Source organism: Doryrhamphus excisus, linkage group LG17, assembly GCF_037039965.1.
Source record: "Doryrhamphus excisus strain RoL-2023G ecotype Guam linkage group LG17, RoL_Dexc_Guam_v1.1, whole genome shotgun sequence".
Classification (NCBI taxonomy): domain Eukaryota; kingdom Metazoa; phylum Chordata; class Actinopteri; order Syngnathiformes; family Syngnathidae; genus Doryrhamphus; species Doryrhamphus excisus.
In genome coordinates this window covers 7284977-7298859 of record NC_136373.1, presented here as the reverse complement: position 1 = coordinate 7298859, position 13883 = coordinate 7284977, and the positions used below count along the sequence as shown (strand labels likewise).

The 13883-nt window shown below is 39.3% G+C and overlaps 1 protein-coding gene across 3 annotated transcripts in view; it reads right to left on the bottom strand.

Annotated features, from left to right (window-relative positions):
- Positions 1–13883, bottom strand: part of mtcl2 (microtubule crosslinking factor 2) — a 43835-nt gene that overhangs the window by 1174 nt on the left and 28778 nt on the right. For 2 of the 3 annotated variants that reach the window (XM_078797579.1, XM_078797580.1), the window contains exons 8-20: positions 12249–12804; positions 10960–11236; positions 9426–9632; positions 6512–6640; positions 5272–5370; positions 4954–5184; positions 4740–4856; positions 3894–4061; positions 2556–2705; positions 2371–2472; positions 2183–2238; positions 1595–1709; positions 743–1321 (exon numbers count right to left, since the gene is read on the bottom strand). In XM_078797579.1, coding sequence (XP_078653705.1) covers positions 743–1321; positions 1595–1709; positions 2183–2238; positions 2371–2472; positions 2556–2705; positions 3894–4061; positions 4740–4856; positions 4954–5184; positions 5272–5370; positions 6512–6640; positions 9426–9632; positions 10960–11236; positions 12249–12804 — 2786 coding nt within the window. The remainder of the gene's footprint in view (positions 1–742; positions 1322–1594; positions 1710–2182; positions 2239–2370; positions 2473–2555; positions 2706–3893; positions 4062–4739; positions 4857–4953; positions 5185–5271; positions 5371–6511; positions 6641–9425; positions 9633–10959; positions 11237–12248; positions 12805–13883) is intronic. The other variant, XM_078797581.1, reaches the window with a different exon arrangement.

The following is a 13883-nucleotide window of genomic DNA, read 5'->3' as shown; positions in this document are numbered from 1 at the left end:
TTTTAGGGAATTGGTTATTTTTAGCCTTATGCATTATTTTAGCTGTTTGAAGATGAACTATATCAGCAAGTTTAAGTATTTGTGATTTTAGAAATACCTAAGGACTTAGTATGTTCTCTGCAGGCGGCATTATGAATTATCCTTACTGACCTTTTTTGTAGTACATTTAGAGAGTGAAGATTGCTTTTATAGTTATTAGCCCATATTTCCACACAATAAGTAAGATATGGTAGAACCAGAGAGCAATAAAGAGTGTGGAGTGATATCTGATTGAGAAAAAATTTTGCTTTGTTCAATATTGAAATATTTCTTGTCACCTTATGTTGTATATTTGTAATATCATATTTTCATCTATTGTGATCCCCGTAAATTTATTTTTTCACCCTTTCAATGTCTACACCATCTATTTGTATTTGCTGGTGCGTGTCCTTTCTGCTGTTACCAAACAGCATGATTTTAGTTTTATTTAGGTTCAAGAACAATCTATTATCATCAAACCGTCTTTTTATATGACCATTTCTTCTCTGACCTTTCTAATGATTTCGTCTGTACTCCCTCCATAACAAAAATAATAATAATAAATAATACCAGCTTTAAGTCTTTCATAACTTTGGAGATATCATTGATTGACAAGTTGAACAGTTTTGGCCCCAGTATTGACCCCTGGGGAACTCCGCATGTAATATATGAACTTGCAGATGTGTATTCTCGTAGCTGTAAGTAAATCACTTCATGGACTTACTGGTTCTCTGCTGGATTTTCTCTCCAGAGATGACGAGCGAATGGCCTGCCGTACACAGTTGGTCATCTCTTTCATGTCGTCGCTCAAGTTAGCAGAAATGTCCCCCATTTCCAGGCCGTGGAACGCCGACGAGGTCATCCCATCAGACAAGCCGTTAGCAGCAGAGGATGCGGCTTTGTTGTTGAGCACATCGGCATCCACAGACGATGTGGCGCATCCACTCCTGCTCTCCAGGAGCTCTCTGTGCTGCTTGGACAGCGAGCTCAACCACTGTTCATAAGAGGACGAGAAGCAGGACTCGGGCTGCTGGAGGTCAGCCAAGCCTGCCTCGGAGACACTCAATGTGGACGTTCTCTTCGGGTTCCCCTGCAGCTTTTCGCCCTCCTGTGCTGCTCTTCTCTGGTGCTCCATGCGGCGGACAGCGGGGGGGCTGTAGTAGATCCGGATTCCGGTGCTTTCTGGAGCGGTGTGACTCCTCTGGACCGACTCCAGATCCAGTCCTGATGGGGCTAAGTTGCTGCAGGAGCTGCTGGCGCTGGGTCCGTCCCAGGTCTTGCAGGTACTGCTGACCTCTGGTGACTAAAAATGATCATGAATTCAAATCAGTTTATATTTCACTTTGATGCAAGTCAACATGAAGTCATTAGCACCATCATTTCTTACTATTAATTACTAATTATATGCATTTTTCAATTAATTCCTTTTTGAAAAAACGCAATAGAGCGAGAAAGCAATGTTCGAACCCCAATGTAGCGTGCTCATCTATCAAGGGGTGGCTCCGAGGTGCCATCATGTCCATGATGAAGGAGGTTTTTCCATCAAAAGTGACAGTTTGAGCACATCTTCTCTTACCTCGTTATTCAGATTGGTCCAGTTCTTCTTGTTGCGGTCACCAAGCTGCGGACCAATGAATGGAGGCACGGCTTCAAGATTGTCTGGCATGTCCAGTTCTGCTGTGGATTTGGTCCTTGTAATGAAAACAATTGTAAATACAATGAAAATGTATAGACAAACAACCATTCACACTCACATTCATACCTATGGACAATTTGGAGTCGCTAATTAACCTAGCATGTTTTTGGAATGTGGGAGGAAACCGGAGTACCCGGAGAAAACCCACGCATGCACGGGGAGAACATGCAAACTCCACACAGAGATGGCCGAGGGTGGAATTGAACCCTGGTCTCCCAGCTGTGCAGCCCCCCTTTCGACATCTCTTTGCATAAAATTTGATTGATGTGGTTGCGGATCAAATTGTTTACCACAAAGAGGTTTAAATCTGTACTTATTATAGATAAAAATCTGCAATTAAATATGATTAATTATGAGTTAACTATAGACAAAAATGTGATTAAATTAATCAGATGGTCATAAATTCTAATTCTGTTAACACTTCCTTTGTTGTCCAATGTAATTAAAACATTGTATATTATATTGTACCTTGTTCCATTGGTGCCAACTGCGTCTACAGAAGAATCCACCCTCGATGACTTTAACTGTAAAGAATTAAAAAAATGAGTTGCTTTTGCACCAACTGTCCAGGTGAGGGTGCTAGATTTCAAGTTAAAGGTGTTCATGGTTGCATGATGTAGTAACGCAGCAGCAGTGTGGACATTAGACGTGTTTACCTTAGCCTCTCTCAGCCTCTGCTCCCACTGAGCTCTCTCCTGACTGAACCTCTCCAGCAGCTCCAGCTTCTCCCTTCCCCAGTTCCTCTCGCCGATCTGAAGCTGATGGCAGACAGACAAGAAGAGGATATGCATGAATATCCTTTCATAATCTAATAACTCCCACATAAAGCACAGAGATGTACCTGCTTGGTAAGGTCCATCACAGCTGCATAGGACTCAGCCAGAAGATGTTGGTGTTCCTCCCGCTCTCTCTTCAGCGTCACCTTCAGGTCAGGCGGGTCCATTGCATCAGACAAGGACACAGCCGCAGCTTTGCCTGTTTTGGTCTCAAGCTGGAATTAAAATTTAAAAAAGTCTGTTTACGGTAACATCATTGATCACAATAATCCAAAAGTCCTCCTTTGTTGTCTTCATACATTCATTTTCTACCGCTTTTCCTCACAAGGATCATGCGGGGGGTGCTGGAGCCTATCCCAGCTGTCTTCGGGCGAGAGGCGGGGTACACCCTGGACTGGTGGCCAGCCAATCACAGGGCACATATAGACAAACAACCATTCACACTCACATTCATACCTATGGACAATTTGGAGTCGCCAATTAACCTAGCATGTTTTTGGAATGTGGGAGGAAACCGGAGTACCCGGAGAAAACCCACGCATGCACGGGGAGAACATGCAAACTCCACACAGAGATGGCCGAGGTTGGAATTGAACTCGGTTCTCCTAGCTGTGAGGTCTGCGACCGCCGCGCAGCCCAAATTATTATTTATTTAAAATTATTTAAATTATTTGTGCACTTTACTGTTTACACTGTACATTGTTGTTCACATTTGATGTCATCTATTTATTCTCCACATTATTATTATTATTTATTATTATTCGGGAGCCAGGCAATGACATTTTGTTGGCAATTTCACTGCTGTGTTATCGTGCAATGACAATAAAGGATATCTATCTATAGTGGTACAAAAATCCCCACTATTTTCACTTCCTGTCCGAATACTTTTGCCCATACTACAAAGTCTGTGCTGGCCTTCATTCTCACCTCTCTACCCATAAACAATCTTCCTATAACAGCTTTCTCGCCCTCCTTCTGCACTCCCCATAAATTGGACGCAGTGTCACAGAGCTCGTCGGTGAGATCACTTGAATTTTTTATGAGTCGCTGAGCTCTCGGCTTTTTCTTTTTTTTTTTTTCCCTGCCCCCGTCAGATCCTATGTGTAAGTCCAATGTAGAGGCCTACCATTTGGACACATTGGTGATGTGCCCCTAGTGTGCAAATCCTGTCTCCTATGGAAATAGAGTGCTATTGGTTCATGAAGGTGGTCTGATGAGGTCCTCATGTAAACACAGCTCATCGTTAAATATGACAAAAATGGCAATAATAACTCGTATTTACTATCTATCAGTCAAGGGTACAGAGACTTTAAAAGCTATTGTTATTTTATGTATGTTTTTATGTACGTGTTACCTGAATTGCACAAGCAATGCAAAGGAAATTAATATTGCTTTTATCTCACCTGAGTGATGAGGCTCTTGAGTTCCGTCCTCTCCACTTCCCATGATGCCTTGGCCTTGGCAAACTGCTGTGTCAGCTCCTGGGAGCCTTGTCGCTCCTGGTGCAGCTCGCCGCTAAGATCCTGCAGCGCCACCTTCAGGTCTGCCAAGGTGCTGCTCACAGCGCTCAGCTATAGAGTGAAAAAAACAGGAAGTGGGAAGCACAAATCCAAGGAAGTGCAGATGGAATATGGTAATGGTAATGGTTTAATTTCATTTGAACATACATCAGATTACAATTGAGTGCATCCCATAATCAGTTCACAGTTCCACATGTCCAAAAGGAGTAGGAAGAAGCAAAGCTTATTAAATCCTACCCCTCCATCTGGTACTTTTACAATCAGTAACTGTTACATTTGTTCACTTCCTGCTTTCCATAATACAGTTTAAGGTTTTTTGGTGTTTTTTTTTTTAATAATGCACCTCATACTTCTTTTACAATCAGTAACCGTTACATTTGTTCACTTCCTGCTTTCCTAATATGGTTTATGTTTTTTTTTCCTTTACCAAAGTACAAGGTGATATGACCATCCAATGACATAATGGGTACCATAGTAAGTGTCAATATAGTGATATATGTAGCACATCATGACTGGTTCAAGACTCTTCATCCTTGTATTTAGCAAACATCAACTGCTTGTATTGTTTCTTGAATTGGCTCATCGTTGTGCATGAATAGGTGCAGATTCTGGAAAATCTAGAAAGTATTGTTGTGTGGAGCTGCTCCATCAAGTTTGTTGCCAATAATATTCATTATCAATACTAATTTGTAGTACAATTATCATCCAGTGTTTGTTTATGTGACACACCTTGATTGCCGGGTCAGGCGTGTGTTCGTCTGCGTCAGCCTTTTCCTCAGTTCGATGGGAAGGGCTTGTCAGGTTGTCTTCCTCCAGTAAAAGGTAAAGGTCCTTCAGGTTGTTTATCTAGAAAGCCAATCATCATAATTTTAACCGTTTTGCCCAATGCGGCGATTCCACGATTATGTGAGCATACGACAGTATTGCCACATGATGCTCATACCTCCAGGATATCTTTCCACTCTGCATCCTTCTTGCACCCCAGCCTCCAGTGTTTGATGAAGCAGCGTAGTTTGAGGCTGAGAAGGAGCAGAGCTTGTTTGAGGTGCTGAGACTCCTGCACCAGGAGGGTTCTCTCTTGGCCCCACAACTTCTGCTGGAGTCGAGCCTGCAGACCCAAACTCTGCAGCTGGAAGTCCCGACGGAGCAGAGCTTTCTGCTGCTCCCCCTGGAGCTGAGAGGTTGACATAGAGATGGAAATAGGGTCAATTGATCGGGTACCCGATGGATACCAATGGATTTTTTCTCAGGTTATTCTAACCTGAGAAAGTCTGAGTGTGATGTCTCTTTGGGCCTTTCGCTCCTCCTCCATCTTCTCATCATCGTTCAACTCGGCATGTGGATCCCCAGACTGAACGGGCTTAGTGAATAAGGAAAAAGAAAAAGATGTGAGGAGAGAGTGGACAAGGAGGAATGAGCATCCTTATTCTGTATTAAATATCAGATGCAGTAAATTGAATTGAATCCCTCGTCTATTGGGGTGCATTGGTTCCAAACCCGACCGAGCACATAGTAAGCCCATTTAGGACCTTCTAAAAACAGATTTGAACATTATTAGAACCATGTAGACATGGACTAATTCCCCTATAGTCCTCTTTAGATGTGCATTTCCTCCTACAATAGACATTAAAAAAACCTTCATCTTGTGAGGGATCAATGTTATCTTGATCCCTATATTGATAATTATTACTTATATAATAATAATAATAATAATAAATTATATTAATTATATTGATAATTAGTATAATATTAGTATAAGTATATTATATTATAAATATTAGTATAATAATAGTAATATATTAGTATAATATTAATATATTATATCACATATAATAATATATAATATTAATATATAATATTAACATACATATGTATACATATACATATAATGCATTATATGTAATATTAATATAATATGTATATTGGTGAACTTGTTTCCTGTCTCACTGATCAATATATCATTGATCCCTATATTGATAATATTAGTATAATATTAGTATCAGTATATTATATTATAAATATTAGTATATGAATGTGAGTGTGAATGGTTGTTTGTCTATATGTGCCCTGCGATTGGCTGGCAACCAGTCCGGGGTGTACCCCGCCTCTCGCCCCAAGACAGCTGGGATAGGCCCCAGCACCCCCACGACCCTCGTGAGGAAAAAGCGGTAGAAAATGAATGAATGAATGAATGAATATATATATATATATAGTATAAGTATAAGTAGGAAATCATTGTGTTGTTGTGTGATTTACCGGTGCATCATCTCTGTGAACTTGTTTTCCTGTCTCACTGATCAATATGACACTGATCCCTATATTGATAATATTAGTATATTATAAATATTAGTATAATAATAGTAGTATATTAGTATTATATAAATATATTATATACTATATATAATAATATATATAATATTAATATAATATATATTGATAATATATTGATAATATTGTTGTGTATCAAAAGTAGGAAATGATTGTGTTGTCGTGTGCTTTACCGTTGCATCATCTCCCGTCTCCTCCTCTGTGAACTTGTTTCCTGTCTCACCGCTATCGTCTCTATGGCCTTTCTTGTCCGTTTCCCCTTTGACCTCGGGCTGGGACTGGTCCCTACAATCAGGTTTCTGCTGCATTTCATGCATGGGCGAGTCAATGGAGAAAGAAATGAAAAACAAATATAGAAAAGAAGAAGAAATCATAAAGGGTGGCGACAGGATGTGGAAAAGCAAGAAGACAAACACACATGGAGAAAAATAAAAATGGGTGGGTGTCACAAGACAAAGAACAGAATGTAGAGGAAAAAGAGCTTGGTCAGAGAGGAGAAGGAGAGAGTGGAGAGGAGAAAAAAGAGGAAAATAGAGGAAAGGATGAAAGGCTGAGTGAAGGAGAAAAAGACCCAGGATGGCAGAGAGGAGGGGAGGGGTTGAAAGGTCAGTGAGTGTTAGGAGGAGAGGGCGGAGCCAAGGTGGCGGAGGAAGAAATGATGTTTCATGGTCATGGAGGAGTGTGAAAAGTGCAAGAGAAAGAGAGAGAAGGAAGTTTAAAAAGAAGGGAAGCAGGGGATGAATGAAGAAGTGCAGAAAATGATGGTGCCCATGCAGAGGGAAAGAAAGGAAAAAGGGGGAGGGGGGAAGCGTAGGGGGGGTTTGCACTCAGAGATGGCCTCTAATGGAGTCTACATTACGTTTCAATTATTTACTTAACTGCACAATGTTGCACAGAATTGCCTGCCAAATTCAACTAAATGAACTTTAACACTAATTATTGGAACACAACATTTGATTGGAAAGCTCATTGACCTTTGACCTGCGTACACAAGTGAAGCCAATTATGAGAAAGGGCATCTTCTCTGACGAGTAGCACCACAGCAGCCTCAAAACAACTGTCAATTCAACATCATGGTCTACGGCAGAGGTGTCCAAAGTGTGGCCCAGGGGCCATTTGCAGCCCTCAGGGGAGTCATTTTACAAGAATGAACTAGAAATATTGGAATGAATTAATATAAAAAAAAATTAACATGAATTTTCTTCATAATATGACTACTTTATGCTCGTAAAGTTACACCTTTTTTCTTTTTAGAATATTGACATTTTTCTCCTAACATTTGGACTTTGTTTACTTTACTTAATTAATGTTGTTTTTTCTTCATTTTGTCATATAATATTTTGACTTTATTCCCATAATATTATTACATTTTCCATAACTTCATTTTACAGAAATGTATCATTTGTTACACATGACGACTTGAAAAAAATAACATTTTTTTTTCTTTAATATTTCACCTGTATGCTATTAACATTAATTTGGATAATATGATTATTATTAACATGGTTTATTCTCCTAAAATTGTGACTGTCAATTCAACATCATGGTCTACGGCAGAGGTGTCCAAAGTGTGGCCCGGGGGCTGAAAGTCATTTTACACGAATGAACTAAAAATATTGGAATTAATTCATATTGTAAAGTAAAAAAAAAAATAAAGTTGTAAGTGGCCTTTGTTTACTTTACTTAATTAATGTTGTTTTTTTTCATTTTCCACATTTTGTCACATAATATTATGACTTTATTTCCATAATATTTTGACTTTATTCCCATAATATTATTACATTTTCCACAACTTCATTTTACAGAAATGTATCATTTGTTACACATGACGACTTGAAAAAAATAACATATGTTTTTTCTTTAATATTTCAACTATATGCTATTAAAATGACATTAATTTTGATAATATGATTATTATTAACATGGTTTAGTCTCCTAAAATTGTGACTGTCAATTCAACATCCTGGTCTACGGCAAAGGTGTCCAAAGTGTGGCCCGGGGGCCATTTGCAGCCCTCAGGGCAGTCATTTTACACGAATGAACTAGAAATATTGGAATGAATTAATATAAAAAAATTATAACATTAATTTTCCTTATAATATGACTACTTTATGCTTGTAAAGTTACGCCTTTTTTCTTTTTAGAATAAGACATTTTTCTCCTAACATTTGGACTTTGCTTTGCTGGACTTTACTTTACTTAATTATTGCTGTTTTTTCTTCATTTTCCACATTTTGTCATATAATATTATGACTTTATTTCCCTAATATTTTGACTTTATTCCCATAATATTATTACATTTTCCACAACTTCATTTTACTGAAATGTATCATTTGTTACACAAAACGACTTGAAAAAAATAACATGTTTTTTTTCTTTAATATTTCAATTGTATGCTATTAAAATTACATAAATTTTCATAATATGATTATTATTAACATGGTTTATTCTCATAAAATTGTGACTTTTTTGGGAAATTATATTTTTGTCATGTGTTGCGGGCTAATAAAAAAAACAGTCACTGGCTGCAAATGGCCCCCCGGCTGCACTTTGGACACCTCTGGTCTAGGGGAATAATACAAAAGCTAACTCAGAGATTTTACTAAGCTGTCAGGTTCCAATCTGAGGAACATAGTGGTCATCTGCTAGTATATGATATATATTTAACTGAAATGGTTGATACCAACAACTAGTGATTTATAATGAAAAATATTGAGGGGTGCCCAAACCTTTTCATATTATTATATGAATATGTAATACTACAATCATACAACCAATACAAATACTCTCCATTTGAGGCCTACAGCAGCAAAAAAACAAATTGGGTTAGGTTGTGATTCAACACAGAAAGAGGCTCAAATCTGACTTCTAGAAAGTTTTATTGTTTTGGATATGACTAAATCCTAAAAGAACGGATCATTTCTACGTTGAGTCAGATTTGAGTATTCATTGTAAATCCATTCCAATAATGAGAAAGGATTTGGAGATAGTTGTGATCAGCAAGTGCAAAAAACTGAAAATGCATTATGCTTAAAATAAGAAGAAAATGAAAAGGAAGGTTAAGGATTTGCAGTGAACGTCTTTTACCTTCTCAGCGATAGTCTTTGGTGCATTGTGCTCGTCTTTAGAGGAAGGTGAGGTCGAGGGAGGCGGGCTCTCACCCCCGGCCAGTGAGGATTTACCCAAGCTGTCGACACGCTCCACAAAGACCTGCAGCTGGCCGTGGAGGGCTTGGAGCCTGCTGGTCAGAGCCCCGACAAGGGGTCGGTCTGCCAGGTCGGAAAGCTCGGAGATCTGTTGGGATAGAGGACAGCAACTGACATCGGTCATGATGTCAACAGTATCCATGTTTACATGAGGAGATTTTCCTCTTTCCGAATGACGTACCAAAAAACAGTGTATACATGGAAAGGAATATTCCAATCTCCTGTCTACTTGCACCGCTATAATCAAACGGAATAGTCAATGGGGCATACGCAGTAAAACGTAAACATCACGTGATTCATCGAAGATGGCGGACGAGAGTGTGATGACCACGGTTGTTGGGACAGTTGCTACGCTTTTTTTTAAAGCTTCATTCATTCATTCATTTTCTACCGCTTTTCCGGGGTACACCCTGGACTGGTGGCCAGCCAATCACAGGGCACATATAGACAAACAACCATTCACACTCACATTCATACCTATGGACAATTTGAAGTCGCCAATTAAACTAGCATGTTTTTGGAATGTGGGAGGAAACCGGAGAACATGCAAACTCCACACAGAGATGGCCGAGGGTGGAATTGAACCATGGTCTGCGCGCTAACCATTCGACATCTCTTTGCATAAAATTTGATTGATGTTGTTGCGGATCAAATTGTTTACCACAAAAAGATTTAAATCTGTACTTATTATAGATAAAAATCTGCAATTAAATGTGATTAATTATGAGTTAACTGTGGACAAACATGTGATAAAATTAATCAAATCAGATGGTCATAAATTCTGATTCTGTTGTCCAACAATGTCCAATAATGAGTTCATGAATTCTGTATATCAGAGTATTGATGACGTTCCAATAACAAACAGTACTCATAATGAATTTTTAACCCTACAAAGGACTGAAAAAATATATAAATCACAAACAACCATTTACACTCACATTCATACTTATGAACAATTTGGAGTAGCCAATTAACCTAGCATGTTTTTGGAATGTGGGAGGAAACCGGAGTACCCGGGTGGAATTGAACCCTGGTCTCCTAGCTGTGAGGTCTGCGTCTTGAACGTTTAGTTCTTTTTAAAGTTTGTATCAAAAACTAACTTTACGCTGAAGTCCAGTGATGACTGCTTGCCGCCATTTTCAAAAATCTGAGAGACGTCTGCGTGTTACGTCACAGCTGAAAGAACGCACCCTGACAACTTTCCGATTGAGCGGGTACAAGATACCTCAATCGGATTGGGGGAAAGGAATATTCCACCCCTGTGAATCCGATTATATATTCATTCGGATTGGCACTTTTCTTTCGGAATGAGGTGTATACAAAGGTTACATTCTTTCCGTTTGAGCAAATAACCCGAATGGAATTGGAATATTTGGGTCCATGTATACGTGGCTAGTGATGTGTCAGGTATGGACCTGGCAGTGATGTTGAGGTTTCTCCAAGTCACATGACTCTGCCGCTTTGTGATAGATGGATGTCGAGGATGACAGGCAGTTGGACTCCGGAGCAGTCAGGAGTTGTATCGCAGTGGAAACCAAGCGGGCCTGGTCCCTCATTATGAGCAAAGCATCATGGTCCTTTAATCCGAGGAGGCCGAACTGGGAGCCTTTTGTTTCAGGAATGTTGTTTTTGTGCTCGGAGTCACCCCGCGAGTCGTTCTCGATCCCGAGTGGCTCTTTGCGATGTGGTGGACTGAAAGGAAAAAGGAGAAACATGGCTGGTTATAAATCGGTTATTTCATTTCACCTTAATGCTGACATACACCCACTTTATACATCGACATATTTTCAACTTTTACTATGAATTACTTGTATAACTCCTTTTTTGTGCATACATAACAGTTCAGTTCAGTTCATAACAGAGTGTCTAAATCAGGGGTCTCAAACACGCGGCCCGCGGGCCAAATGTGGCCCGCAGGACACTAGTTTGAGGCCCCCGCCTTGATATGAAAGTTTAATGTTAGTGCGGCCGCGCAAGTTTGATATGGATGCTGTATGGTATCATGTACCCAGAAAAAATTATTACATTTGATTAATGTTCACGCAGACCTCACAGCTAGGAGACCAGGGTTCAATCCCACCCTCGGCCATCTCTGTGTGGAGTTTGCATGTTCTCCCCGTGCATGCATGGGTTTTCTCCGGGTACTCCGGTTTCCTCCCACATTCCAAAAACATGCTAGGTTAATTGGCGACTCCAAATTGTCCATAGGTATGAATGTGAGTGTGAATGGTTGTTTGTCTATATGTGCCCTGTGATTGGCTGGCGACCAGTCCAGGGTTTACCCCGCCTCTCGCCCGAAGACAGCTGGGATAGGCTCCAGCACCCCCCGCGACCCTTGTGAGGAAAAGCGGTAGAAAATGAATGAATGATTAATGTTCATGTTAAAGGTTAAATAACTGTTAATAGTTATCCTCCCTATCCGTGTGGAAGTGGTAAGTTTTTGGCTATTTAAGTTTAAAGGAAATAACTTGAAGGCTACCGTTTAGGTCGCTAGCTCTCTAGTTTGCAAGTTACCATGTGTCTCAAGACCCTGCAGTTGCGCAATATGTTGTAAATAAAAAGAGAATAAATGTGAAAAAATAAAATAAAATAAAATAAATAGGTACAAAAATCAGTACAATAATCTTGTATTGAAATGTGACGCTGTTTCAGTTAATGATGTTTGTGCATTTGGTAATAGGCAATAATATCAGCATGACACCACCTGGTGGGGAGACACTCTGCTGAGTCTCCAGCTTCTTCATCCGTCTCCAGTGACACTCTTAAGGACGAGGAGGACAAGGAAGGAGCTGGGTAGGAAGCCAGGTCACAACGCTGCAAGTTGGACAGCAGTACTCTGTTCTCGTACTGCAGCTTTTTCACCTTCCCGCTCAGTTCTCCGATCTGAAGATGAGCTACTCTGAGTTCCTCCTGCTGGGGGGAAACATCCGGGCTGATGAGAACGGCTCCCTCCCCTTGCACGGAGTGAAGAACTCCATCGTGGAGCAGTCTCTCCGACAGCGACACCACCGCGGTGTTGGAAGATAAGGATGCCGTCGGTGGAGGCAGTTCAGATTTATAGCGGTTGATTTCGTTCATCAAGAGCTTGTTCTGTTCCTCCATCTCAATCAGCGATCTCCTCAGAAGCTCTGCCTCCTCCTCTACAAACTGGAGGTGCCTCTGGAGTTCCATGATGTTTTCAGATGATGAGGAAGCGCTTCCGCTGACAAATGGGGCTGACCCTGGACCCCCGCTAGCCATATTGAGTTCTTGAGGCCCATCTGAGGAAGAGCAGAAGATGTTACACAACAATGGTAATGGTGGGTAAATATATGGACTTGTGGGCCGCATTGAGTTAACAAAATTGTCCGTAGTTAACTTTAATTTTTTTTTCAGAATATATATTTAACATACACACTTTTATGCTTATAATTTTCCTTGAATTATTTATCTAATTGTATCTGTAAAAGTGTTATACTATCACCTGTATGTTCTCATGTCCCTTTTTTCAGGAGCACTTTAAACTATAATTTTATTATTATTTATTTATTTATTTTAACTAAGACATCAGACTTGCAAGTCATCTTGCCAGTTTGTACATTAAAAGTTGAAATGGTAATGGTTTTATTTCATTTGAACATGCATCAGATTACAATTGAGTGCATCACATAATCAGTTCACAGTTCCACATGTCCAAAAGGAGTAGGAAGAAGCAAAGCTTATTAAATCCTACCCCTCCATCTGGTACTTTTACAATCAGTAACTGTTACATTTGTTCACTTCCTGCTTTCCTAATTTATTTTTATTTTTATAAATGTATTTTTTTTATTTTTATTTTTGTTTATTTTTTTAAATTTTTATAATTTTTTAAAATTTTTTATAAATTTTTATTTTTGTTTAATTTTTTACTTTTATTTTAATTTATTTTTGTTTAATTTTTTATTTTTATTTATTTTTGTTTAATTAATTTTAATTTTCCACATACTGAAATGCTATGGCTTTTTAACGTAGTCCTAGCATATAAGTGTTTCAAATGTAGTTCTTCCCTGAGATCATATTTCTCCTCTCTTGTAGAGAAGTATTGGATGACATTTTTAGGGAATTGGTTATTTTTAGTCTTATGCATTATTTTAGCTGTTTGAAGAGGGGGAAAGATGGTTAACAAAAAATAATAGACACGCTGACACAATTCTAGCGCAAGTTCACCGAATGTGAGAAAAATCTCCCACATTTGTTCAGTCCACTTTTGAAAGACTTAATTGAGGACTTAAAAAGGCTTAAAAAGGCTGATATTTTGGGAGCTCATTGACCATTTAAAAAAGATGTACCACATACTAGAGGGCATTTCAGGTGTTGATGA